The 25,982-nt window shown below is 35.7% G+C and overlaps 2 protein-coding genes, 1 long non-coding RNA gene and 1 other non-coding gene across 5 annotated transcripts; 1 reads left to right on the plus strand and 3 right to left on the minus strand.

Moving 5' to 3' along the window:
- Window positions 1–900: 900 nt before the first annotated feature.
- On the plus strand, window positions 901–2,942 carry LOC102607228 (uncharacterized). Of its 2 annotated transcripts, XR_008055344.1 has the most exons (4): window positions 901–1,131; window positions 1,211–1,291; window positions 1,566–1,682; window positions 2,770–2,942. It is a non-coding gene; the product is annotated as an uncharacterized LOC102607228 (long non-coding RNA). The 2 variants fall into 2 exon arrangements; XR_008055343.1 differs by having other exon boundaries at window positions 918–1,131; window positions 1,566–2,942.
- Window positions 2,943–5,494: 2,552 nt separating this feature from the next.
- On the minus strand, window positions 5,495–7,224 carry LOC127902751 (uncharacterized). The gene is made up of 3 exons (XM_052442755.1): window positions 6,879–7,224; window positions 6,396–6,788; window positions 5,495–6,235 (listed from the first exon to the last, which is right to left on the minus strand). The coding sequence occupies exons 1-3, from the start codon at window positions 7,182–7,184 to the stop codon at window positions 6,197–6,199; spliced, it is 738 nt and encodes a 245-aa protein (XP_052298715.1). The 5' UTR covers window positions 7,185–7,224; the 3' UTR covers window positions 5,495–6,196.
- Window positions 7,225–7,242: 18 nt separating this feature from the next.
- On the minus strand, window positions 7,243–14,185 carry LOC112497008 (disease resistance protein At4g27190-like). The gene is made up of 4 exons (XM_052441135.1): window positions 13,971–14,185; window positions 9,166–12,059; window positions 7,431–7,892; window positions 7,243–7,287 (listed from the first exon to the last, which is right to left on the minus strand). The coding sequence occupies exons 2-4, from the start codon at window positions 12,049–12,051 to the stop codon at window positions 7,243–7,245; spliced, it is 3,393 nt and encodes a 1,130-aa protein (XP_052297095.1). The 5' UTR covers window positions 12,052–12,059; window positions 13,971–14,185.
- Window positions 14,186–20,048: 5,863 nt separating this feature from the next.
- On the minus strand, window positions 20,049–20,155 carry LOC127902922 (small nucleolar RNA R71). Its single transcript, XR_008055559.1, has one exon. It is a non-coding gene; the product is annotated as a small nucleolar RNA R71 (small nucleolar RNA).
- Between the last annotated feature and the right edge of the window lie 5,827 nt (window positions 20,156–25,982).

Raw genomic sequence — 25,982 nt, forward strand, 5'->3', positions numbered from 1 at the left:
TCGGCTCATGGATTATCTGCTCGTGGTTAGAGGATTTTCTTGGAGATTAACAAGCCACTTCTCCACCAAACAAATTTAATGCTGACGCGAGGATGTGGTATTGAGTCAACAACCGACTTGACCAGATTTCTGCATCAACATAAAGTATTAATCAACTTAATTAAGTTATAAAATTTGAATCTAATTAATAAGTGACACATAAATGCCAAGTACAATAAATGCAAATCATCTTTGTCGATCATTACAAAACTGGCTCTTGAAAACAAGCAAGAAAGCTTAATTAAGAACTTAAAACAAAAAGAATTAGATTGAGAATAGTCAAGCCTTATTTTTTCAAGGATGGAGCTTATAAATCTTCAAGTGCCCAACATATGCTTGGCCCAATTGTTGTTATTAAAATTTCAAAATCATATATATATTTATAACTTATAAGTATGACATAGCAATAATTTGATGGTACATATGTCGGAATATACTAGTTCATGGATGCATTTGATTATCGTTTCCATAAATTTGAACAAGGAAGGATGACACGATAAAATTTAATTTTATGGTATGGTTGATTTCATATCTCATGCACTCATTTCTTAAGATAATCAAATTTTCTCTGACATCTTTTGTAATTGTGGAAATATCAATTATGATCAATCAAAACGGTTTCAAAACCCCTCAACGAGACATATTTATAATACAATATTGTGAAAATTACACCAAAAAGTTAATTTATTATATATTATTATTCAACGAGCACACAAAAATGAATTCGTACAAATCTAAAATACTTAGCATATTTCAAATAGATTTTACCATGTACTACAAGAAAATAGGGTATATGTGACCCCTAATGTGAATGCAAACAACCCATTACGTATATCACTAACTTCTAACTTTGTAACCCCGAGTTGCTTTTGTTACCCTTTATGTGACAGCCACACTGCTGTCGCATATGTTACTAACCACGTGACGGTAAAGAGCCGTTCGGTATCCTACTATTTTAGAATTTTAAATTTATTTCCAGTTAGAAAACTATTCGCTGGACTAGCCACCATCGTAAACCCAACTGGTTGCCGGCGAACGGCGTAAAACACCGGCCATCTTCTTCTTCATCGTATTCTCCCTTCATCTTTTGAGGTAAGCTTGTGATTATGAGTTTCTTCTCTTAGCTTGTAATTATAGATTTTGATTTTTTTTTTTATAATTCGTATTTTAGCCGTCATTGTCAATTTTTGTCCCGCCAGCAATATTTTTCCTTTTTTCTACAAGTTGAAGCCCCTGTGTTCTTGTTCCATTGGTGAGTTTGCTCACTCAAATTAATTTTGTTCTGCGAAATTTACAAAGTTCAAATGGATTCATTTGAATTACTATTGAATTTAGCTTTAATTTCAACCTCCATTCCAATGTTTTGCAATTAGAATTACTTTAATTTTTTGTTTAAAGCTTCTACAATGAATAGCGGAGCTTGGGTTTTAGTTTCATTTTCTAGATAACTTGTTTTAGTTTATCTTGTATACTCACCAAGTGCTTGTTATATTGTCTGATAAGTTATATGCTTTCATTCTGTTCAGATGCTCATCTTGAACTTTAAAAGGTGCCCGTTCAAGTCCTAGCTATGACTACTAGCTCTGATCAATTAAGTTCCTGTGCCAGCTGAAACAGATTTATTTAATTAATTAATTGTGCAGGTACTAATTATATTGAAAGTATATGAAGAAATTTTTTAACATGAATGACTTTTAAATGACTTAAAAACCTAAAGGATATGTAAAATAATGCTCATTTTACTTGAACGAGCTTAATAATACTTGTATGTCTATGATTGTCAATATTGGCTTCAGCATTTCAGTTAAGTGGTTTACTTAAGAGGGAAAAAAATTTAATGGAAAACTTTAGAGTTCTAACAGAAATATAGTTGACTATGCAGATATAGTTATTTTACGGTATACAAATCATGTTTTCCTAATCTCAATGTCCTACGACCTATTTTATTTGATATAGTAATTAATTTTTGCCATGGTTTTTTGTGTTTATGAGTATGGAATAGTGGGATTTGGTGTACCTTAGCATCTTTTGAAAGTTCTCTTCAATTGCGGCAAACAAAATTATACATTTAATCAAGCTTCTTAATCATATATATTAGTTTTGGGTATGAACGTTCCGATTCTAGTTCTCGTCAAAGCTTCTTCGTTTTGGTCTTCAGATTTCCAGTAGGTTAAGTTAATCCACTATCATAACTGGCTAGCTAGTTATTGCCTGCCTTGCAGCCATTACCCAGGCCATTACATTGCGTAGCATAAGGAATAGTGATTAGGTGATTATTAGTGATTTGTTGAGCTTATTATTGACCAAACAAACATATTCGCCTTTACCCACAACTTAGTTTGATTAGTTTATTAGACCTTAAAGACCCTTAATCTATTCATTGGCTTTATTATTTTTATTTGGTTTTTCTTTCAACATTATTGTTGATTTCTTATAAAATTATTCATTGGCTTTTAACAACTACTCATTAGCTAGTACCTGAAGTTTTTTTCCGACGTAAAAATGGGTTTCTCAGTAGCTGCTCCTCATAGTCTCTGGGTACATACCATGTGTTCTTTTGGTATAGCACATAAACACTCATATATCTATGTCATGTACTTGAAGAATTATAGGGAGATTCTTCTGAAATTTCTATAAACATAGAAGAAAACTCTAGATACTTGAGATTGAAGAAACTTATGCATTCTTGAGTGGGATATATAGAACCACTTACCTTTTGTAAATATGAAGGGAATGTTGGATGCATTGATGGGAGTGGAGGAGCTAAGTTGGATGGATGTAATCGGTAATGATTTTGCTGAGTTGACTTGGTTTTGAGCTTGTAATTTTGTTTATAAATGGAGTACTATCTCCAATGTTGGTTTATAAGTATGCTTCAGCTGGCTGGCCTATTTTTTTTTTTTTTTAAGGTAACAGGCTTTATATATCTGTAATTGATAGCCAAGTGAAGTTCTCAGCAGTGGGTGAGGATATTTCTTTGCACAAGGTATTGGAAACATTTTTTTTACATTAATTATTATTGTATATATACTTTAATTTTCACATCTTTTCCTCTGATTCTTTTGGCTTTGCTTCCTTTCATCTATATAAACATTCTAACGAAATTAACCATAAAATTGTATAATGATTTTTTCATTATATTCCAAAACTGCGCACACATGAAAATATCTTATTTAGTAGTAGAAATGAAGAACTAAAATGACTTATTTAACTAATTTTTGTAGTGCATTAAAAGGAGATAGTCATGGACAAGAGTTGGGTTGGTTTGCCAAATAGATATCCAAGTCATATACCAATGGGGTTAAAAAATTTCTAGATTTTGCATTTGAGAATGTTGTTGGTGATACAAGTATTTATTGTCCTTGTAAGAAGTGTCGTAATCGATATTTCGTTATAAGGGAAGTGGCAGGAGACCATATCATTATAAATGGTTTTTGGTTAAAGTATTAAAACTGGATATTGAATGGTAAGCCATCTTCATCTTTGAAATCTAACTAAGAAACAGGTTAGTCATGGCTCGGGTGCTGATGATAGTATGGTTGGAATGATACACGATGCATTGTTATGGACTATCTCTGACTTTCTAGCAAATGCCAACTTGTTTGGATGGACTATTAAAGGTAAATAAGCATTTCTTGTTTGCCAACAAAACACTAGATCTAATTGGTTGATACATAATAGAAAATTTTGTCACTGGGTTACCGTCGATTTTAACCAACGAATCATAGGTTTCGAAAATATAGTGTCTTTTGATAAAACTAGAGAATAGGGAGCAGAGACAAGCACCTTCTCGGTTGTCCGGAACTGAAGTGAAAAAACAGTTGAATATTTTACTTACCGAGTGTAAGATTGAAGACTTGAAAAGAGGAGAGTGAATAAAATGAAGGAAATGATAAGATTACTTGGAAGAAGAAAAGCATTTTTTATGAACTAACGTACTGGGAGTTCAATTTGATTCATCATAATCTCGAAGTCATGCACCGTTTTGATTTTTGTTATGAACTCTGATCAAAGTTTAATTTGATCAAAATTTTTTAAAAATAGTGAAAACCACTCCTCCTAATAACATGGAAGATGGCTATAAAAGATAAAAGGAAAGGATTAAAAAGAAAAGCTACGCCTGTTAAAAAAATATATAAAAAAAAAATGGTGGCTTCATGTTTATAACAAAAATCAAAACGGTGCGTTTGAAAGTGTATAAAATACATTTAGAGCGGGAGTTGTGTTGTTTCTTGAATGCAGAATGTTTGTGAGATATTTGTCGACGAAGCCGAAACCAAAGATGAAACCCATAGATCTCAAAAACTCCACCGGAGCAAACTCAGAGTTACGAGGGTTATGTTTGCCATAGTCAAGGAGCACGGTCCTCTCACCGTTGCCGAAACTTGGGAACGCGTCAAGGCGTGTGTATCTGTTAAATTGAATTTCAACAGTTTGATCTGTAATTATAATTAATCCAATCAATCTGACAGCGACCACTGACCATAATACTAGTAGTTGTTTTACATTTTCAGCAAGCTGGAGCGAGTGGATTGGCGGGCAAAAGCCACATGAAGATTGAGTGTGTTGAGATGGATGAGGGAGAAACAAAAGCTCAGGCTCGTCTGCAATCATGTGGGCCCTCATAAGCTATTCCTGTATACAACTTGGTTCACCAAACCCATCTAACTTGAAGCAGCCAAAATCAGGGAATGATCCTTCTCCGTCATAACTGTAGCTGCCTTAACCTTGTAGTGACACGGTGAAGATGAAGTAAAGCATAAGTAGAAAAATGAAGATGGAAGCCCCTCAGCATGTAAACTTTTCAACAGTAACACAGCTCTTATTCCAGAGGCTGCACAGAAGAGCGACCTGAATCCTCTTCAAAACTTTCAAATTTTTATCAAGTAAAGCTTTGAAAATTTCTCAACAAACTGACTATTTGGTATGGTTGCCACATTTTGTGCAACTGCTATTCGTCTTCAAGTACAAATTCCTTGCCTTCTAAGTTAGGGAAGATAGATGTGGAGCAAACAGGGAAACAGAACAAACAGGGCAAAAATTAAAATAACAGGACAGCAATGATGGCAATTAACAAACTAACTTCAATATTACATTTGATTCTTTAGCCCAATTGTTCCTTCTCTCAGCATTCTTCAAAAGTTTTTGAAAATTATATGTCAAGCAAACAAAATAAAATAAATTTAGACAACAGAAGCCCTTTATTCAGCATCATATATATACCTTGATTACCTAATATAATAAATTTCACATCTAAAATACTAGAAATTTCAAACAGGACCAGCAATAGAATAATGACAACGACAACAATAACAGAAAATTACAAGATTGCTGATAAAATTTCATCTGCATGGATGTATGACAAAAATTCTGTGATTTAATGTGCGTTCATGCATGCAATTCCTAACGTTCCTGTGCTCACAAAATGAAACTGAAGATAAATCAGAAAAACTACCAAACCTCTGACTGAAAATTCAAAAGAATTTATATTCAAAATGTCAAAATAAACTGGAAATTTATTGCATATATTACAAGAAGCAGTACACACCAATGGTAAATTGATACATCGTTTTTGAACTTAAGATAGTCAAATGAAAGAAACACAACGGAGGGTTAATGAAACACTTTTAAAGCTGCATTAGTGATACAGTAAAGTGAATAACCTCAGCATGTAAACTTAACTTCAAAGGACGGAGCACAAGTTTCACAGAAAAACAGCTCTTATTTCTGATGCTGCGAACACAGAGGAGTGACCTCAATCTTCTTCATCACTTGGGAATTCTGCAATTATAGAGCACCACCGATATACTAGAAAAAATATTTATTTTCTACAATTTTCATATAACCTAACTAACCAAGATTAATTTTGTGGTAATGTATTGGGTCATTAATTTATATGTTTTTACTGTCATCACTTTAGAAAAAACTAATTTCTCAATGTGAAATGGCCCATAAAAAGTTTTCTCATTTAAAAACTAAATTTGACAAACCCCTCGATTAAAGCAGGGGAGAGAAAAAAAAAAAGGATCTGAAGGCTTTCCACATGAAAATGTTGTCACTTTGGATGATATTTTCAAGGGATTTCATTCTAAAAATAAAATACCTGGGACCTTATTCTTCAAATTGACAGCTCGCCCAGTACTAAACGCGTATGAGATCAGTACTGTGACAAGTAACGAGACGACCCCTCCAACAGCTGAAAATATAATTCGCATTCATCAATTTAAATTAAAATTCATATTTTGAAATAAAAACTAATGATTAATGAATTTTCGAGGAATTTAATAAGATTCTCATATATAAACGTGATAAAAAATTCTCTCATCAATAACAAATATTCTAACAGTTACCCGTACCTTTTCTTGATGCAATTGTTGTATGATTGTGTTAAGGTCATTATTAGACCAACGCAGTTTGTCATCACTCAGTCCATACCGAACGTTTAGTCTCAGAGGCGTGCTTAATTCTCCTTTGGTGAAAATCTTCATCTTGGGACAACCAATCACCCACAAATCTTGCAAAGATGGGAGTTTGAAGGCGTAATTGCCAGAGGAGAAGCTTGTGAGACTGTCTAAATCAAACAGGGACAACGCACTCAATTTGCTGAAAACAATCTCTTCTTTTAAATTTGCTGTTTCATCTTCGTCACTTATTATGACCTCTGTCATTGCTGGGCATCCAAATATCCTCAATGATACGAGTCGCTCTAGACTTTTTGCTTTGGAGGATGTTAGTAAGTTCATCAATTTCTTGCAAGCAAAAGTTTCCAGGCGTGTGAGATTCCGAAAAGATGCCGATGATGATGGCAATAGACTTAACAGATTTTGGCAGTTTAATACTCTTAGAATTTGCAGATGTTGAAAAATGAAGTCCAGCTCTTTGGAATCGTGTTTCCACAGTTGCTGCAGATGATTAAGTCTGGTCAGGTTTAACCTTTTTATGAGTGCCAGCTTCCTCGCATGTGTCTCCAAATATCCTTCATTTGAAAATACCACTTCGTACGAACAATCCGACAGGTAGAGAAATTCCAGATTGTGAAACCTCTCAAGTAAATCAAGTGGAAAGCAAGCTAAGTCATCATCCCCAACCCGTAGTTGTTTAAGACTGCCAAAGAGGTGTTGTGGGAAATCGTCTTGCAAAATCATCGTGATGTCTTTTCCACTTAATGCCAGTCCCTCCAATTTGGGTAAGATCTGATCATCATCAAGCACAAATTATTATCTTAGCACATTGATCCCAAATTCCAGACTGCAAAATTCATTGTGTAATCAAAGTTTCAATGATCTAACTAATATATATATATATATATATAGGTATTTATTAAAATTTCTGGTCTGTGAGTAAGAAACAACAAAGACTACTGATAAAAAATCTAAAAGTTGGTTTCATACCTTCTTGAACGAGAATAGGGGCTGTTGTGCCGGAACACCAAATTGATCATTCTCGTCATTCTGGGATAATGTTATTTTATCACAATTACACGCCACCAAATTTTTTAGTGCTGGCCATTCCGAAGTATGCATTCCAGGGTATAAACATCTAAGTTCTGGTAGACCGTCGAGTTTCAGAGTGGTCACCCGTGGAAAGACAAAATAAGCGGTCACTTGATCTGTTCTGTTTTCAGAAATGATTTCTTGTAAACTCTTACATAACCGTATCTCCAAGTGTTGGAGTTGCTCAAGGCTTTGGATCGTAGAAGCTGAAAATATGTATTTTAATTTGTCACAGCCCCACACTATCAATCGTGTCAAACTTTGAAAGCAAGGAACCATGGCCGGAAGTTGATTGTAATGCCAAATCTCGTCGACATTAATAGCATTCAGCTCCAAAGCCTCCAAATTTGGCAACAATACCTAAAGAAAATTTTGTCTTTAGATCCAATATCCATATAAGAAGTGGTTATTGAGAGCTTAATTAGTGTGCATGAGATTTTTTTTTTCATTTTCTTTTTCTAAATGATTTTTTTTTTTGCACATATAGCACCAAATGCAAGTGCATGATAGAATTTTAAAAAAAAATGCAATATCTATATGAAAAGCACTTGTGTGGCCCAATTTGGTATTACAGTCGCAGATTAAAAAAGTTGCTTCTGCTGTATGGATGCAATAAGTAGTTGATTAAAAAAGTAGGTAGGTGTTAGGTGAATTGTGTTGTTGCAGTTGATGTGAGTTTGAAAAACAGTGTACATGCGTTTGGTAAATTTTATTATAAACTTATTATTTTATCGTATAATGACCAAAATAGACATAAGTTTAAATTACTTTTTATTTTTTTAAAGTATGTTTAATAATGTTTAGATATGTCATTTTCTTTTTAAAACACGTAAATTATATTAAGTGAAAAAACTTAATAATTTGTTACATAAAATATGATAAAAATCTATACTAGTATATAATCCAAATAAAATAAAAAAGTAATATGTATTACTTTCAAATTAAACTTGTTGCAATAAACACCATGACTATACAAAAAATATAAATAGATTGAATGTTAAAAGCTATGGTTAGAAATTGATTTTTAAAGTTATGATTAATTTTCATGTATAGTTCAAAAAAAATTTATATAATTACATGCAAGTCTTTTTAAATCTTATTATAGAAAACACAAGTATAATATATAAAAAAAATGAACTTACTAGATCAAAACTTTGATATTAGAGAGAATATATAGTAGTTGTGGTGGTAATATGATATCTAATGACTCACATATTAGAGTGTATGACATAATTATCTTTGTTAAAATATTAATAAGGTTATAATAGGAATTTTAAAAAGATATGGTAGCTTATTTAATAAGCTGCTTATGAAAAACAACCTCCTATCTGCTTTTAAAAGCTACTGTCAAAATAGAGAACATTATAAAATAAGCAGTTGTTACAAAACTTACCAAACACTATTTTTGTCAAATTATGAAATAGGCAGTTTATTGAGTTTAACCTCAATCCCAAACGGGGCCACAATATCCACATAAGAAGCACTTATTGAGAGCTTAATTTGTGATTGCATGAGATTTTTTTTTTATTTTCTTTTTCTAAATGATTTAATTTTTTTGCAAATATGGCATCAAATGCGAGTGCATGATAGAATCAATGAAAAACAAAAAAAAAGAATGCATTAACCTGCGCACCTTCTTGTTGAAAAGCAGAGTTGAAGTATCCGAACTGATCTCGTTGGAACTAGCTGTCAATTCCTCTTGTGACTCTTGTCTGTTTGGTGACGTGGAAGGATTCTTCACTTCACGGCAAAACCTTGTAACCTTTGGAAGCTTTCCCAGACTCAAAGATCTTAATTGACCGAACTCTATCTTCTCATCAACATCAACATCAGCTTCTCCTCCAGTTGCAAAAATCTCTTCCATGCTGCTGCAATTGATAACTGCAATCCTCTCAAGTCCTGGAAGGCATTTTGTACTACTAGAGAGCCAGAAGATATTACTCAACTCATCACAATTTTCTACTTTTATGGTTTTGAGTTCATTGAAGGACTCTATCTTGAGTCGATCAATACATATCCTCTCCGTATTGATCAAATTGTGAAGAGTAAGGGACTCCAAAAGAGGAAAGGCGACACAAGGTTCTCTCTCCATTGAATCGACGATACACAGGATGTCTGGATTATTTTGAACATGGAGATGCTTCAATTGTGAAAAGCCCTCAGTGTCCAATTCTAAAACAACATTCTTGATTCCTTGCAACTTATCCAAACATAAGTATTCAACGTTATTGATGCCCTGCAACTTCTTGGAGCAAATGGCCATAGAATCAAGCTTGAGCTTCAATGTTCTTAAACTCTCAAGATTACTGATCATAAAGTGCGGCCGACTTTGAAACCAATCGTTCCCAATAATCTTGGTAGAGTCGAAAGATCCATCTCCTATTGATATATCAAACCTTTCCAGCTTTTTGGTAAAAAGGCCATCTGGTAAAATGCTATCATCTTCAACATCTATTTCTAAGGTGGTCAGTCGCTGCAAATGCATCAATTCATCGAGGCTGGCATTACTTCTTTCACTATTTCCTTTTCTCACTTCCCATTTGATAGAGCAGCTACCCATATACAGTTCTTCCAATCGAGTGAAGCTTGATAAGATATTGGGCACAATAAATTTTAGTTGCAAGCAATCTGTTAAATCTAGCATCCTTAACTTAGTCAGTTGACCTAGTTCGTCAGGCAACCGTACAATATCAGACTTTGCAAAGCTAAGGATTTCTAGATTCTTCAACTTTCCAACTATGGCTATGTCTCCCAACATGCTTTGATCAAGACACAGTGTTTGAAGATTTGCTAGAAGACCGATTGAAGATGGCAATGAAAATAATCGCACTCTTGTCAAATCTACGACTCGAAGCTTTTTCATCCCTTTGAAAAAGTTGTCAGGAATATTGAGCTCGGCAAAAGTGATTTTGGGATCAATATGTAAAAATTCAAGTTGCGGACATTCGAATTCCAAGGAAACCTCATGAATGCTACTATTTAGTAAAGAGATTGCATAGCATTTTTTAAGGGCATCACCATCTGGCCACTCCCACACAGCGTCATTTCTCACCAAGAAAACATGTTGGTCTCGACATGCAATTGATACGGCAACATCGCAGACGACATCATGCATATAGAATGTTTCATTACGATCACCCTCGAGTAACAAACAACAGTCTCTAAGTTCATGGACCAGTGCATATAATTTGTTACGCGCATCTTCCATCTTATTGACTCCATGAAATAGGCCTAAACCCATAGAGTATCTAAGCAAGTCTATAAGGTAAAAACTGTTGCCTATTAGACTGCAGAGTAGAAAAATTTTCTTGAGTTGCTCACCTTTTAAATACTTGAAACTCAGTTCAATACTTGAATAAGTTTCTGCAGGCACACCTTCAAAGTTTACCACTGAAGGCGTTTGGAGTTCTCGCAAGGCATTCTTCCACTCATGCAGACTCTTGTTTCTCAGTGCCCTCGCTACTGTAGTCAAGGCAATGGGCAAACCTCCACATGCCTGGGCTACATTAATTGCTGTAGGCTTGAACTTACAATTTTCAACATCATCACCATTCATTATCTTAAACAATCTCCAAGCTTCTTCTTCACTTAGATTGCCAATCAAGAAGTTATCTTTGGAGCCCATACTTAATAAAACATTATTGTCTCTTGCTGTCAGCAATAGTCTACATCCTTCATGATCATTTCCGAAAGGAATTCCAATCGTATCCAAATCAAGATATTTCCAGATATTATCTAGAATCACAAGAATCTTATTCTCATTCTTCAGTCGTTCATACAGCCTGCTAGCTCTTCTATATTCAGCTTCATCGGACAACTCCAGACCTAACTTCTCTGCAATTTCCCCTTGAATCTTTTTTATGTCTGGAGTTTGTGAAACCTCTGAAAAAACCACACGATCAAACAGCTTCTTTTCCCTGGCTTGCCTAGCAAACTCCTTCACCAGTGTCGTCTTTCCAATGCCGCCCATGCCGTACACCCCAATAATGCTGACATTCACATCAGTCAAAGCATTTTGTATAGACTTCAAAGTAGAAACTCTTGACTCGAAGGCCTCGTAACCTTTGTTAGACTTAAGCCATATCTCCTCCGGAGTGGTACGGTGGGAAACGATATCAAACTTCTTAACTTCTTCTCCAAGTTCAACAAGGGCCTTCACCTCTGTCTCTGCTTTCTTGCTAAGCTGATAGCGGGTCTTCAAATTAGGACACAAGCCCTTGAGACAGCGCTTATTTGTTGACTCTTCATCTTCAACGAATTTGGCTGCCTGGTCAATGATGCCGTTAGCACTAACCAGCCACTTCTCAACCTTCTCTTCAATCTCTTCCCCTTTTTCTTTCGCCTCTGAAACTCTGCGCTGAATGCTCGTACGTTCAGCCTTCAACTTCTCCATTTCCGCCTTGAGATTCTCAAGGTTGGCATTGTAGTTCCGCTTGCGCAAATAAACAAGTTGGCGTTCTGTTGGAGGAGCCAAGCATTTTACAAGTTCCAAAACGAGAGTAACAATGATTTCCAGCATCTTGAATCCTGACAACATTGTAGAAGTGAAGAAGGCTAAAGGACAGTCAAAACAGAGAGACAGCGATACGACAAGCAGTTATGGAGCTAAAAAGAAATAACAAACAAACAGAAGCAAAGTGTTTTTCGAATGAGAAGAAGGAAGCAAGAAAAGGGTTTTTGTTTTAGATTAAGAATAAGAAATGATTAAGAGAGTGGGGGAGCTAATAAGACTGTGGATTGAGCAAACGTAAATAAATTTTTCTTAACCTTTTGTCACACGCGTATGACAAATAATATAATTAATTTTATATTTTTATCCAATAACTATTAATTATAATTTTTTTTAAATTATTAAAAAGAATAATAAATACTGAATTCAAATCCTATCCTAAATGGTTAGATAAAAATAAGGGAATGAAAAGAGTAATGGTAGATTAATGAGAAAGTGATTGATTAATTTATGATGCCAGATCTAGTTTCCATGTTTGTAATAGAAGTGTATCAGTACGAGGTAATCCGACTCTTTGTCGAGTCAGGCAAATAGAAAGAGAAATTACTAAAACAAGAACCAGCAACTTTTACACACAAAATAAAACCTTAAAACTAGTATAATAAATTTATCATCAAGTTGCAGCCTTCTTATTCAACAATTACAGCATTATCTTGAGCTCTGTGTTTTTTTTTTTTTTAATTATTCAGAAAAATCTGTCATTTGTTTTTCAACGATAAAAATTATATTTTTGTCTCATATAATATAAAATTAAAAAAAAAATCAAACATATATTAAAGGTCCGTTTGGGATTATTTTTAGAGGTTCAAAAGTAATTTTGAAAAGTTAAATACTAATTTTGGTATTTAATAGAAGTCACCTTTAGTAAAATCATCAATCCTACAACAAATTTTGAAAGCAAATAGTTTTTCAAAATCTGATTTTGATAATCAGTTTTATACTTAATATAATTCCATATACATCCCTACATATATTAATTATCCTTATTAATTGAAAATAAAATTATTAACTTTAAAGATATTATCAACAATTACATTGAGATAACAAACTAAAAATAAAATTAATAATATAAAATATTTATTTTAGTAATCAATTATTATACTTACAAGGCAAAAAATATTTTATTTAAATGTTTATAAATGTATAAATAAATTTTATTTAACATTATATTCAATTTAGTCATTTACATTATCTTCATAGTGATTATTTCCAAACATAACTACCAAAAATTACTATAACAGATACAACATTACCAAAAAATTATTGAGGAAAAAAATACTGAGGTAGATTTTAATTAGGTAATTGACTTAATTATGAATCAATTTATTATTTCCATATGTGTTATCAAAACCAGCTCAATAATGAGATCACTCTTTTTCTTAAATAAAAATATTCGTGCCAAACAATTGTTGCAAAATTTCAAATATAAATTACAAACAACAAAATTTTCTAAAGTCATAACAATAAAATATGTTTTGAATACATGTAACTAAACCACATTGAAAGTTGTTGAAACACGAGGACCTATTGTTAGTAAAATTATTTTTCAAGCAAATGCAGTGACGGATTCAGTTTCATGTTTCACCCTCAATAACTTAATTTTCATATCTAACAAATCATCCATATTATTAACAATATCATCACCAACCATAATCTACCTAAACATAAACTAAACATAACACATACATATAACTATATACATACCGAATCAGGAAAACAATGAAAGCTACACGTATCCGGCTCTACAATTCCTTCTTGATACCCTTGTGCTTCTAAAATAATCAACCAATTATAAAAATTAGCTTAGGTGCAACTTTACCCCTTTTTTTGGAAAACTTAACTATAAATAAAGTATACAAATCTCTAAATTAACTTCTTTCCCATGAAATTCAGCATAAATAGAAATAGAATTATAGAAACCTTACTACCTTTTATGAGAAATCCAACTTATATATTTGAGACCTCTCTCTCTAAGCACGCGCTTCCTCTCTCTGTACACTTTCCACCTTTGAATTTTCCTTCACTAAGTCTACCTAAATGAATTTAGCATTCTCCCAGTTTCTTTAGCATTTTTCTCCATGAAAATAAGTGAAAACCGAAAGTGATTTGATTATTTTATGGCCAACTAATGTATGACAGATCTGGTTTCGATCTCTGCAATTTTAGTTTGTCAAAACGAGATGAACAACTCTTTGTCGAGTCAGTCAAATATAAAAGACAAATTACTAAACCAAGCAGAGCCAAAAAAAAAAAAAAACAATTTCCAATTAAATAATCATCCAGTCTTTTTCAATTAAAACAGGGGGTGCAGAACAACTGTCAAGAGATAATCATTGTTTATGGAGCCATATTATATTTTCGATTAAAATAGTTGCGCGTGAACAATTGGCAGAATTCGTATAAATTGTTTTAAGGTCTATTATAATTAACATTTAACAAGTGGAATGGCCAATGGATGAAGAACCACTATAATTTCGTTTATGAATTTAAAATGCTAAAGAAACTGACATCAACGCTAAACGTGAGTCTGCAACCCTTGCCTCAGTGTCTTTCAGGCGTTACTCGGGGTAGTTGATATACTGACGGCCCCTTTATCAATTAATAATCGAAATAGATTAAAATATGAATGGATTAGAATAGAATGAGTTGGAATTAAAATATGAAATGACAATCAGATTAATTTATTTTTTTAAATTGAGGAATTAGAATTGGAATAAATTATATAGTTATTGATGTGTTTATTTTATTTTAAAATTACAAGAGTTGTTGTAAATTACTAATATGCCCTTAATTTTTTATTATAATTATAATTATTTATTACTACATTTGTCATATTATTAATATTATAATAATAATGATGATAATAATAATAATAATGATTGTAACAATTAATATTAAAAAAATTTATTGTTAATAATAGTAAATAAAATAAGAATAAATAGGCAATTATTCACTGACCTCGTGATCTTTCGGACTCTTTCAAAAATACACAAATACTTTTTTCTTTGCAGAAATCCTCTTGAAGTTTACAAAGTGTTTCAATTGTTCACTGTCATCTTAACTCTATTAGAATCTTGTTGATGTTTATGAAGTGCATTAGTGCTCCACTACTATCACAACCCTTTAAAAATATAGCTTAAACACGAGAATCCATTGCCTAAAATTATTTTTCAAGCAAATGTAACGACAGATCTGGTTTTGATCTTCGTGACTTTTAAGTGTACAAGAACAAAATGTACAACCCTTTGTCGAGTTGAAGAATTAAGATAAATCAATTACAAATCTAGAACAAACTTATGGGTGACATTTTAGTATTAAGCAAACTATAAATGATCATCCAGTGATAGAGTTATTTTCAATTAAATTAGAGTAAAGATAGACATTTCAATTATTTTTTATCTCAAATTTAGGCTCCGTTTGGTATAGCTTTTCAAGTAGAGCTTATTCAAGTAGAATTTTTATTAGTAGAGCTTTTATAAATAGAGCTTTTACCATAAAAATTTTAGTTGTTTGGTTGTCAATAAATGCTTTTATTAAAAATTTATAAAATTACTTAAATAGGTAAGTTTGTTAAAGTTATGTTATAAAAAAATAAAATAAAATTGTTAAATAAGTGGAGGATATTTTAAATATTTTAACATTTAAAACAAGCTTTTCACCCTCTACTTCCAAAAGTCAAAAATTTAAACTTTTGCTAGTAGAGGCAAAATAGCTTATTTAAACTTCAAAATCTCTATTAGAAAAATAACCAAACAACAACAAAAATTATGATAAGAGCTTATAAGATTAAATAAGTACTTATAACCATTAAATAAGTCATAGCAAACAAGCATTTAATCCCAGATGATGTGTCATTAATTGAGTGCTTGGTAATACTTTTAAGATCTAAGTAAATTAATTATATTATCTCTCCAACCAATTGATGAATACCATATTATTTGGGATAATTTTTTAGCTCAAATCCCAGCAAAAAAAAAAAAACAGAACAAATAGAGCAAAAAAATAATTATAAACGTAGTAAAATAACAAAAAGAAAAAAAATTTCTTGTTTTTCTTATTTTTCACTACTAAGCTTCAAAATGAACAACTATATTACACCATCTCTCAAATGATAATTGTTTGGGGCGTATAACGACATGATTAGCTGCACTCGAGTGAGGATTTCCTTCTCGTGGGCGAGGGGCTATATAGTGTCAATGAGCAAGAGTCTTCTATTCGACACTGAGGAGTTTTCTGCTAGACACTGAGGATATCTCCTGATGGGGCCAAGGCTGGAAGACCTAGTTTATGACAGTTCTTAGAACGTGTGCCACTCTCTGAGAGTCCAGGCACGAGGCCCATTTAGCCACGATCACAACGCCCGAGCATCCATGACTGGGAACTAAGGTAGAATGGCAAACGTGGGTCATGGTTACTGAATTCTCAAGAGGGATATAAAAGGCCCTGCGAAGAAAGTAAAGGGGTTGGACATTTTTAAAATAAAAATTAACCTAAGAGAATTGGGGGGTGCATCTTTATTGGGGAGACTTGGGGAAATTTTTGGGATTTTTCCAGTGTTTGAGAAATTATTATAGAGCCACGAGATTAGTGGAAAAGGTTTTTCCACAGTAAGCCCAAATTGCTGACTCGAGTGTCAGAGGGTTTATGCCGAGAAAATCTCTGGCATTCTCTGACCAGTTTCTGTGTGTGCAGGAATTCAAAGAGGAGAAGCGATGAGCCTCATAGTTCTACTCGTCCAACAGGAGCAGCGTGAAGTTATCCCCCACCAATACAAATTCAAGTGTTGAAGAGTGATCTTGGTCGCGAACGAGCAGACACAAAATCCCGTATCAACATTTTGGTGCCGTTTATGGGGAGTGGAACAAAAAGTTACCGTCAACAGAGAGAAGAAAGGGAAGGAGAAATGGGGTGATTATGGATGTAGAGGGGAGTAGTGCTCAAGGAGGAGACTTGGGGCTCAGTGAGTCTGTGACGCTGAGGGAGATGGCTAATGAAGCACGAGATAGGGCAATGCATGAACGAATAGAGTAGATGGAGAAACAAATGGAGACTTTAACAACCATCTTGCACGAGCTGAGGAATGAGTAGAGAGGAATTCACATAGGAGGGATGATAAGCAACGGAGGTACACCAAGGCTTGCTAACAGGAGGAACAACGATGAAGAGACCACCCTGATTGGAGGTCGAACCACTGGGAGGTCTGGTTAGGGGTGGGCAAAATACCCGATCTGATTCGACCCAAAAATTTTCGGGTTCGAATCGGATCTGGTCGTGAATAAAACCCGATTGGATAAAATCTTTGAAAACCGATCAGGTTGTGATCGGATCGGGTCAAAACCGATCCGATTCGAAAACCCGATCAGGTTGCTTCAACAACAAAAAAAAAACAAAACCTAAATGGCTACACAGAGCATATACGCACACCATGGCTCACAGCCAATGTTGTCCTAGTAAGAAAGGCCAATGGTAAATGGAGAATGTGCATTGATTTTACCGACCTCAACAGGGCATGCCCAAAGGACAACTTTCCCTTGCCTAAGATCGTCCAGCTGGTTAACTCAACAGCCAGACATAGTTTGCTCAACTTCATGGACACATTCTCAGGATATAAACAAGTTCCGATGTGCGAGCAAGATGAGGAGAACACGATGTTTATCACTAAACAAGGTTTGTTCTGTTACAACGTAATGTCATTCGGCCTTAAAAATGCGGGTGTGACATATCAGAGGTTGGTGAACAAGATTTTTAAGCCGTTAATTGGGCACATGATAGAGGTTTACGTGGACGACATGATAATCAAGTCAAAAAAACTGAACACATAAAGCACCTCAATAAGACATTTGGGCTTTTGAGGAAGTATAAGATAAAGCTCAACTTGGAGAAGTGTGCTTTCAGGGTTAGATCCGGAAAATTCCTTGGGTTCATGGTGAGTGATAACTCTATGAAATGAGAGTTATCATGAAATTTTTAAGTTTAAATCAAGACTACTAAGAGAGTAATTGATATGTTTTAGTGCACTTTAATGATAGTTTGCATTACATTCATTTTAATTTAAGTTTAATAAAGTTTATGTGATTTCTGAATAATTGTATGCTTAGAACATATGTTTAATTGTAGGTCAATGGAAACTTGAATTTCATGGAAAAGATGCTTTTGCAATGGACTTATAAAGAGGACAAACGAGCATGGCTATAGTAGAATTGGAGCAAATTTGGAACAGTAGAGTTGCTATAGCCATTACTGTAGCAACCGTTGATGTAGCAATCCTCAAGCATTGCGATCTGCAGTTTCCTAATCTGAAGAAAAAGTGTCATAGGAGATAGAGCCATCAATTAAGATAAAAAACAGAAAAGAACCAAAGAAGTAACAGAATTCTCAAGCAGAATTCAAGGCTGCACCAGTTGAAGAAATTTGCAGAGTCAATTGGAATTCACTCTTTCTCATTCTTTTCTTATTTACTTGTTATTTATTGATTATGAAGATGTACTCGATGGCTAGATTTGGTTGTTTAATCTCCTTTCACAAATTATGAACTAAATTCATTTGTGGTTGAGTATTAAACTATCTTGATGGTTAATTGACTAAATATAGGTGTTGCTAAATGTTTGCTATAGCATTTTGCTTTAATAACATTTATTTACATTCATTATTTCGGTTAACCACCCATTTAATGATACAAGTTAAGAAAGAGCTGCAAAAGGGTCTATCTTACTGAAACATATTAGAGCAATACTTGGTCTTAAATTGAGTTTCCTAGATTGAGTTTAACTTGAGACCAAAAAGGGTTGTACTTAATTTAAGATTAGTGATGAACTAAATATAGGAATTCGCCTTGTAGGGTAAAAAGAATATAAATGTGTAATGCTATATCTTACGTTGACATAGTAACTGGTCACTGTTAGGTTGTAAAAGATATAAAACATCCGAACATGCTACCGTTGAGGATAAAGATGGTTTCTGCCCAGTGCTGTAGCAGATGCTGCAGCAACTGAGCTTGACATGAATAACACAGTCAACACTATCAAAAGAGTTTAATTACTCAACTACTCTATTCTAACTAAATTTAATTTCGTGTTTAATGTACAAATTTTATTCATTACATTTTTATTATTGTGATTTTATTTTACGTAGTCATTTAGTTGTATTAGTTGCATTGATTTAATTGATAACATAGGTTGCTCTGTGAAATTACTGTAGCAAGTCTGATAGCATCAATCCCTATGGAGACGATCTTGAATACTTATCCTTATATTACTTATTATGTACACTTGTGCATTAACACTAATAGCAATGGAGTTAAAATTAGCAACAAATTTTTTGTGCTATTGCTGGGGATTGATTGTTTATTTTTTAGTTGTGAAATCAATTTTGACGGTGCTAATCTTTGATTTTATTTTGAATTGTTTACTTTGTTAACAGATCACTCTTGCATGTGCAAATACAAACTTGTTGAATTTCAATTTGATCCAGAGATTGCAAGAACTGCAAGGAGATTGAGAAGAGAGCAAAGAAATTCAAAAGCTGCTGTAGCAATAAATGACTTGCAAAACTTAGGAAACTTAGACCCTCACGGACCAATACAACTTGTTAATGCTCAAGAAGGGCAGAATGGGAAAATTAATCAGAGACCATCAGGGAATAACAATATTAGCTACATGGCAAATGATAGAGACAGAGCCATTAGAGATTATACTTTGTTGGCCCCTTAAGTTATACATCCTGGCATTGTCAGACATGAGGTAAAAGATGCCAATTTTGAATTCAAACCAGTGATATTTCAAATATTACAAATAGTGAGGCAATTTATGGATTACTATCAAGAGGTGAGTGATGCTTTTAAAATTGTTGGAGCATCACAAGATGCATTGAGACCCAGATTCTTTCCTTACTCCCTAAGAGACCGAGCAAGAGCATGGTTGAACTCTTTACCACCAGACTCCATTACAACATGGAATGACTTAGCTGATAAGTTTCTAATGAAATACTTCACACCAACAAAAAATACAAAATTGCAGAATGAGATCACTTCTTTTCATCAACTAGAAGATGAAAACTTATATGAGGCTTGGGAAAGATTTAAGGAGTTGCTCAGGAGATGTCTTCATCATGGCATTCCTTACTACATATAATTTGAAACCTTCTATAATGGGTTGAACCCAAGCACTAGATTGATGGTCGATGCTTCAGCAAATGGGGCTTTATTATTTAAATCTTACAATGAAGCCTATGAAATTTTAGAGAGAATTGCTAATAACAATTATCAATGGCCATCACCTAGACAAACTGTATCAAGAGGAGCAGCAAGTATATATAATGTGGATGCATTTACAACATTATTAGCCCAAGTAACATCATTGACCAATATGGTGAAAGCTATGACTACTGCTCTATCGAATGTCAATCCAGTTGCCGATGTTTCTTGTCTATATTGTAGAGAGGGGCATTTATTTAATAATTGCCTAAGGAAGCCGACATCAGTCAATTATGTGGGCAACTTCAATAGACAGAACTGGAACAATCCATATTCCAGTACCTACAATCCTAGATGGAGGCAGCACCCAAAGTTTTCATGGAACAACCAGAGCCAACATGCTCCAGCACCCAATGGACAGAACAGACCTACTCAACCAGCTGGTTTTCATCAGCAAAATCAAGGGTAAAGAAACACCAGCAATGATCAATTCAGTTCTTTGGAGACCCTAATTAAGGAGTACATTGTGAATAATGAAGCAATTGTCCAAAGTCAGGCTGTACCATTGAGAAATTTAGAAAATTAAATTGGACAGCTTGCCACAACATTAAGTGACAGATCTCAGGGGAGTTTACCAAGCAACACAGAAGATTCAAGGAGAGAAGGTAAGGAATATTGCAAGGTGATCAAATATTGCACAAACCAGAAGCCTCGGGTCGGCTGGTGAAATGGGCAATGGAGTTGAGTAAATTCTATATAAGCTACAAACCCCGAGCAGCAATCAAAGCCTAGGCAATGGTGAACTTCGTGGCAGAATTTACAGAATCACATGCGGAACCTAGCCATATTGATATTGCTACAGGCAACAACAAAGGTCAAATCTGGCAGATGACAGTGGATGGATCTCCAGGCGAGCAAGGTACTAGAACTGGGTGGTCCTGGAGAGTCCAGATGGAGAGGAAATCTCCTATGTTGTTAGACTAGAGTTCAAGGCCACAAACAATCAGGCCGAATATGAGGCTCTAATTACAGGGCCAGAGTTAGCTAAGGCAGTGCAAGCAAATAAGGTGAAAATCTGGACAGATTCACAGCTAGTCGCCAACCATATTAGTGAAAGGTTCCAACCTAAAGATGAAAAGATGGGGCAATACATAAGGAGGGTTAGACAGATGATCAAAAAGTTCTGAGTCGATGGATATTGTGCAAATTCCAAGGAGTGAAAACTATCGAGCTAATATCCTAGTCGGAATGGCTGCTACAACGGACTAAAAAATGCCAAAATCAGTCCCTATGGAAGTCAAGTCCTCCCCCCAGCATTGTGCAAAGTCTGGAGATGATGCAGATAGAGCAAAAAGGCTCATGGATAGACCCAATAATCTCATATATACTGGATAAAGTGTTACTAGCAGATAAAACGTAAGCATGAAAAATCAAGGGCCAGCGTCTAGGTGTACACTAATTGATGGGGTGTTATACCGACGAGGGTACACCCTGTCGCTCTGCGCTGTCTGGACAAAGACGACGTGAACTATGTCCTAAGGGACGTACATGAAGGGGTTTGTGAAAATGACTCTAGAGTTAGATCTCTTGCCTACAAAGCCTTAAGACAAGGGTACTTATGGCCGATGATGCACCAAGATGCTCAGGAGAAAATCAGGAGTTACAAAAGTTGTCAGAACTTTGCTAGTTTCCCTGTACAACAACTAGAAATACTTACTACTATGCCTTCACCATGGCCGTTTGCTCAATGGGGAATTAACCTAATCGAGTCTTTGCCAAAAGGATGAAGAGTAGTTACACATGCTATCGTGGTAGTAGATTATTTCACAAAATGGGTCAAGGTAAAAGCACTCAGCAGAATCACAGAGAATGATATAATTGATTTCATGTAGAGAAACCTTGTCTGCTGGTATGGAATCCCATACGCCTTGATAACGGACAGCGGCTAACAATTCGACAATCACAACTTTCGGGAGTTTTGTCAGAACTTTGGCATAGAGCTAAGTTCTGCTCGTCTACCCACCCTTAGTCCAATGGGCAGGTGGAAGAGAACAACAAGGTTATAAAAAAGCTCCTGAAGACCAAACTAGGAGAGAAGAAGTGTGCATGGGTTGATGAGCTACCAAGAGTGTTGTAGGTATATAGGACTTCTCATAAACCGCCACCGAAGAGACACCCTTTGTTGTAGCCTTTGGGCATGAAGCAGTCGTGCATGCAGAGATAGGGGTAACCACGCACCAAACTGAGCACTTTGATGAGAGTGAGAAAGGTGAATTAGAGTACCAAAGATTCGACCTAAGGTGTGTATCCGGATCAGGAGCCTACAAGCTTGCTCTCGCGGATGGACATGAGGTGAAACGACCATGGAACACAACACATCTAAAAACTTACTTCTAGTAAGGCCCATTGGTAGCGAGTTAGAGTTATTTCTATTCATTTTTGTTGTTGTTTAAACTTTATGATCAGTTAATTTCCTGTATGTCGTATGCCATGATTAATAAAGTTTGGAGGAAGTTCATTCAATCAGTTTAAAGAACAAAAAAGTTTGTAAGGCAAATAAAGGCCTCAAAGTCTCAAAGCCTGCTCAATGGTGAGACCAGAAGCCAGATTTTCCAGACTCTGCTATACCGAATGACGGCGAGCAGACAATCAAATATTTCAAAACGTTTCTAAGGCAGACAAAAGCTTCAAAGTCTCAAAGCCTACTCGATGGCGAGACTAGAGGCCAAGTTTGGCAAACTCTGCTCGACCGAACGATGGCGATTAGACGATCAAATATTCCAAAAAATTTCCTAAGGGAAATAAAGGCTTCAAAGTCTCAAATCCTGCTCGATGGCAAGATTAGAAACCAAGTTTACGAGACTTTGCTCGAGCAGGCTACAAGAAAAACCAAGTTATTCGTTAATAATCTAGTGACAATGGCAACTAGCCTCAAAACTTGGCATGCAACGTTTACAAAAGAAAATTATGGTATATTCACGAGGATGAAGGATCTATAAGTAGAGCAACTTTTGTTGGATTTTCAAGCAGTAGAGAATGAGGGGTCTCGCCAATTGTGCCCGGGGGAGTGCTTGCTTCGGCAACATTAATAGGGGTAAGAGGAAAAGGGGAGGTCACCTTCTTAGTCGTATTTGGCCCTATTTTCTCCCCATCTTCTTTAGACGCCTCCTCATTTATGCATTCAGTTACACTAGTAGTAAACTCGTCTATCTTCAAATCAGGGTGTTTTCTTTCAAGACCGGCCATGATGCATCGACAGGAGTGCCTGAGCCCTTCGTTAAATTGTCATCAACTTCCTTTTCCAAGTTCTCGATCTGAGTCTGGTGTGAAGCACGAAGTGATTCCAACTAAGACTTGTAGGAAACTTTTTATGTCTCCAAATTCTTATTGACCTTGCTCAGCTACTCCTCAAGGGTGATCACCTTGGCCTGTGCAAGAGATGTCTGATCCACTAATTTCAAGTTCTCGAGGGTGAGGTCTCTTGCTTTCTTCTCAGTGGCATCAACTCCATTTTTAGCTGATTGAATATTATCCTTCATCTTGTGGTCATAACGGCCAACCTTCACCTTGTAGTTAGTAGTCATACAACCTAGGTGGAAAACACTGAATTGCATAGCCCTAACTAGCTCACAAGGGTACTGCCGTCAAAGTCCTCCAAATCCTTTTTGTTCATGAGCCTAGCAAACTCACTTATGTAAGGGCCAGATGCTCTGGTCAATCCTCGGGCAATTGTGGTTTGGATCCTGCTGGAGGAGGAGTGGTAGCAAGACCAGTGCTGCTCGCAGCTCCACCAGCTTCACCTGCCTTAGGACGGGGAGGAGGATGTGGCAGCATCTTCAGAGGGGAAGCTTTCCCTACAGTATTGACCCACTTCTCAAGGGAGCATAGTTGCTGCAACCCCCCTTTACACCACGAAAGTGAGGGCGTTTTTTGTTCAAAGCCCCAATCACAGCATCCTCTATAGCAATTCACCCTCGATGCGGTATTTGGACACTCCAGGAACTTGCAACATATGCAGAGACTCTGTTAGAAATTACTCAATCACTTGATCAGCTGGTGGTGTAAAACAACTTAAATGAGCAGGCAACCTGGAACTAAGAAACGGATGGGGACATGGACATTCTCATCATCAGTCGGCAACTTGACCCTAAGGACCCCCAACAAAAAAGAAACTGCTCTTCCAATTCTCACCACCTGTTAGGAGGCCAGTTATAGGTTTCCTAATCTTGGTACTTGACATAAAATAGTACCAACCAGCATCTTTAAGGCTACTCTTTAATTAGTACAAGTGTTTAACGTCATCAATTATAGGCTCACTCTGACCACACCTGTCCTAAAGTACGAGTAGACCAAAAAGTACCCTCTATCCATTAGGGTTAAGCTGACCATGAGCTAAGTGTAATCTACCAAGCATCTGGACGAAGTAAGGCGGCACGAGAAGCCTAATCCCTTATTTAAAACTCTCTAAAAATAGAGTAACATACCCCTTGGGAGGTCGACTAGGGGTATCCTTTTTTTTTAGAACCCTAAGGTTTATTTCATCAAGAATCTTGTAAGTATTTTGGAGGGGTTTAAAGTCATCTACTGTGGTTGTACAAGTCATGAGGTCAATAGGGTAGTTTTCGGCCGGAGTCCTACCACCTAATTTCCTCCTCTTTTCTTGTCGTACTACCTTTAGTGAGGATGCTTCACCAAACTCTTCATCTAGGACCCGCTTAATGTCTCCTCTAAGTTAGAAGATTCATCGTTGTTACTTTTGCTAGATAAGGTAGAAACCTCAGGAGACATCCTCCTAACACTACTTCTAACACTAGAATGGCCTACAGGCTCTAAGGGGATCCTAGGGTCGAAAATGGGCTCTGTGAGCAAACCAAATAGGAAATCCAGTTCGTCATCATCAATCTCAATTACTTTTTTCCTTGCCTTTTGACATTTTCTAAGCAATATCCAAGAAGATACAACTAAATCCCTCTTAACCCCAAAACAAAATGACAAATATCTAAGACAAGAGTGAAGAAGGCCGTACCTGAAGCAACGACACCTCAGAATCAAAATGGGGGAAGTGACTTGATACTCGATGGAGGAAATAGCTGAGTCACCAAAGGGCGAAAGAAAAGCCAAAAAAAAGCTTTCTTGTGAAGATTAGGGTTCCCCAAGAGACACGGAGACCCCTAATTTTTTACCATTTAACGACACGCACTCCGAGGGTTCTTAACAGTTAGTTAAAAATTTAAATGAACGAGTGGATTCCTGCCACATCACCTGCTTTTAATTATGACGTGACTCTTTGGATAAACAGCTATTAGTAGCTTAAAGGATCAAGTGGATAAGGTGACCAGTCCTCATTTCAATGCCAAGAAGCCAAAATGTGTTTTGAGCAAGATAATACTACCAAGTTTCTAGTGTTGATCCATTGCATTATCAGCACCAGAAACTGGGGGACTGGTATTTAAGGCGTATAACGACGTGACCAGCTACACTCGAGCGAGGATTTCCTTTTCGTGGGCGATGGGCTACATAGTGTCCGTGAGCAGAAGTGTTCTATTCCACACCGAGGAGTTTTCTGCTAAACACCGAGGATATCTCCTGATGGGGCCAAGGCCGAAAGACCCCGTCTATGGCAATTGTTAGAACATGTGCCACTCTCCGAGAATCTAGGCACGAGGCCTATTCAGCCACGATCACAACGCCCGAGCATCCATGACTGTGAACTAAGGTAGAGTGGCAAACGTGGGTCATGGTGACTGAA

The sequence above is a fragment of the Citrus sinensis genome, chromosome 5, assembly GCF_022201045.2.
Source record: "Citrus sinensis cultivar Valencia sweet orange chromosome 5, DVS_A1.0, whole genome shotgun sequence".
NCBI lineage: Eukaryota > Viridiplantae > Streptophyta > Magnoliopsida > Sapindales > Rutaceae > Citrus > Citrus sinensis.

Coding starts and splice junctions, on each gene's coding strand:
- LOC127902751 (XM_052442755.1), bottom strand. CDS start 7,184: ATGATTTTGCAAGACGATTTCCCACAACACCTCTTTGGCAGTCTTAAA. Junction 6,789..6,878: donor AACATCTGCAAATTCTAAGA/GTATTAAACTGC, acceptor TTTGCTTGCAAG/AAATTGATGAACTTACTAAC. Junction 6,236..6,395: donor AACAATTGCATCAAGAAAAG/GTACGGGTAACT, acceptor TTATATTTTCAG/CTGTTGGAGGGGTCGTCTCG.
- LOC112497008 (XM_052441135.1), bottom strand. CDS start 12,051: ATGCTGGAAATCATTGTTACTCTCGTTTTGGAACTTGTAAAATGCTTG. Junction 7,893..9,165: donor CTCTGCTTTTCAACAAGAAG/GTGCGCAGGTTA, acceptor AATTTTCTTTAG/GTATTGTTGCCAAATTTGGA. Junction 7,288..7,430: donor CCCTATTCTCGTTCAAGAAG/GTATGAAACCAA, acceptor TGAATTTTGCAG/TCTGGAATTTGGGATCAATG.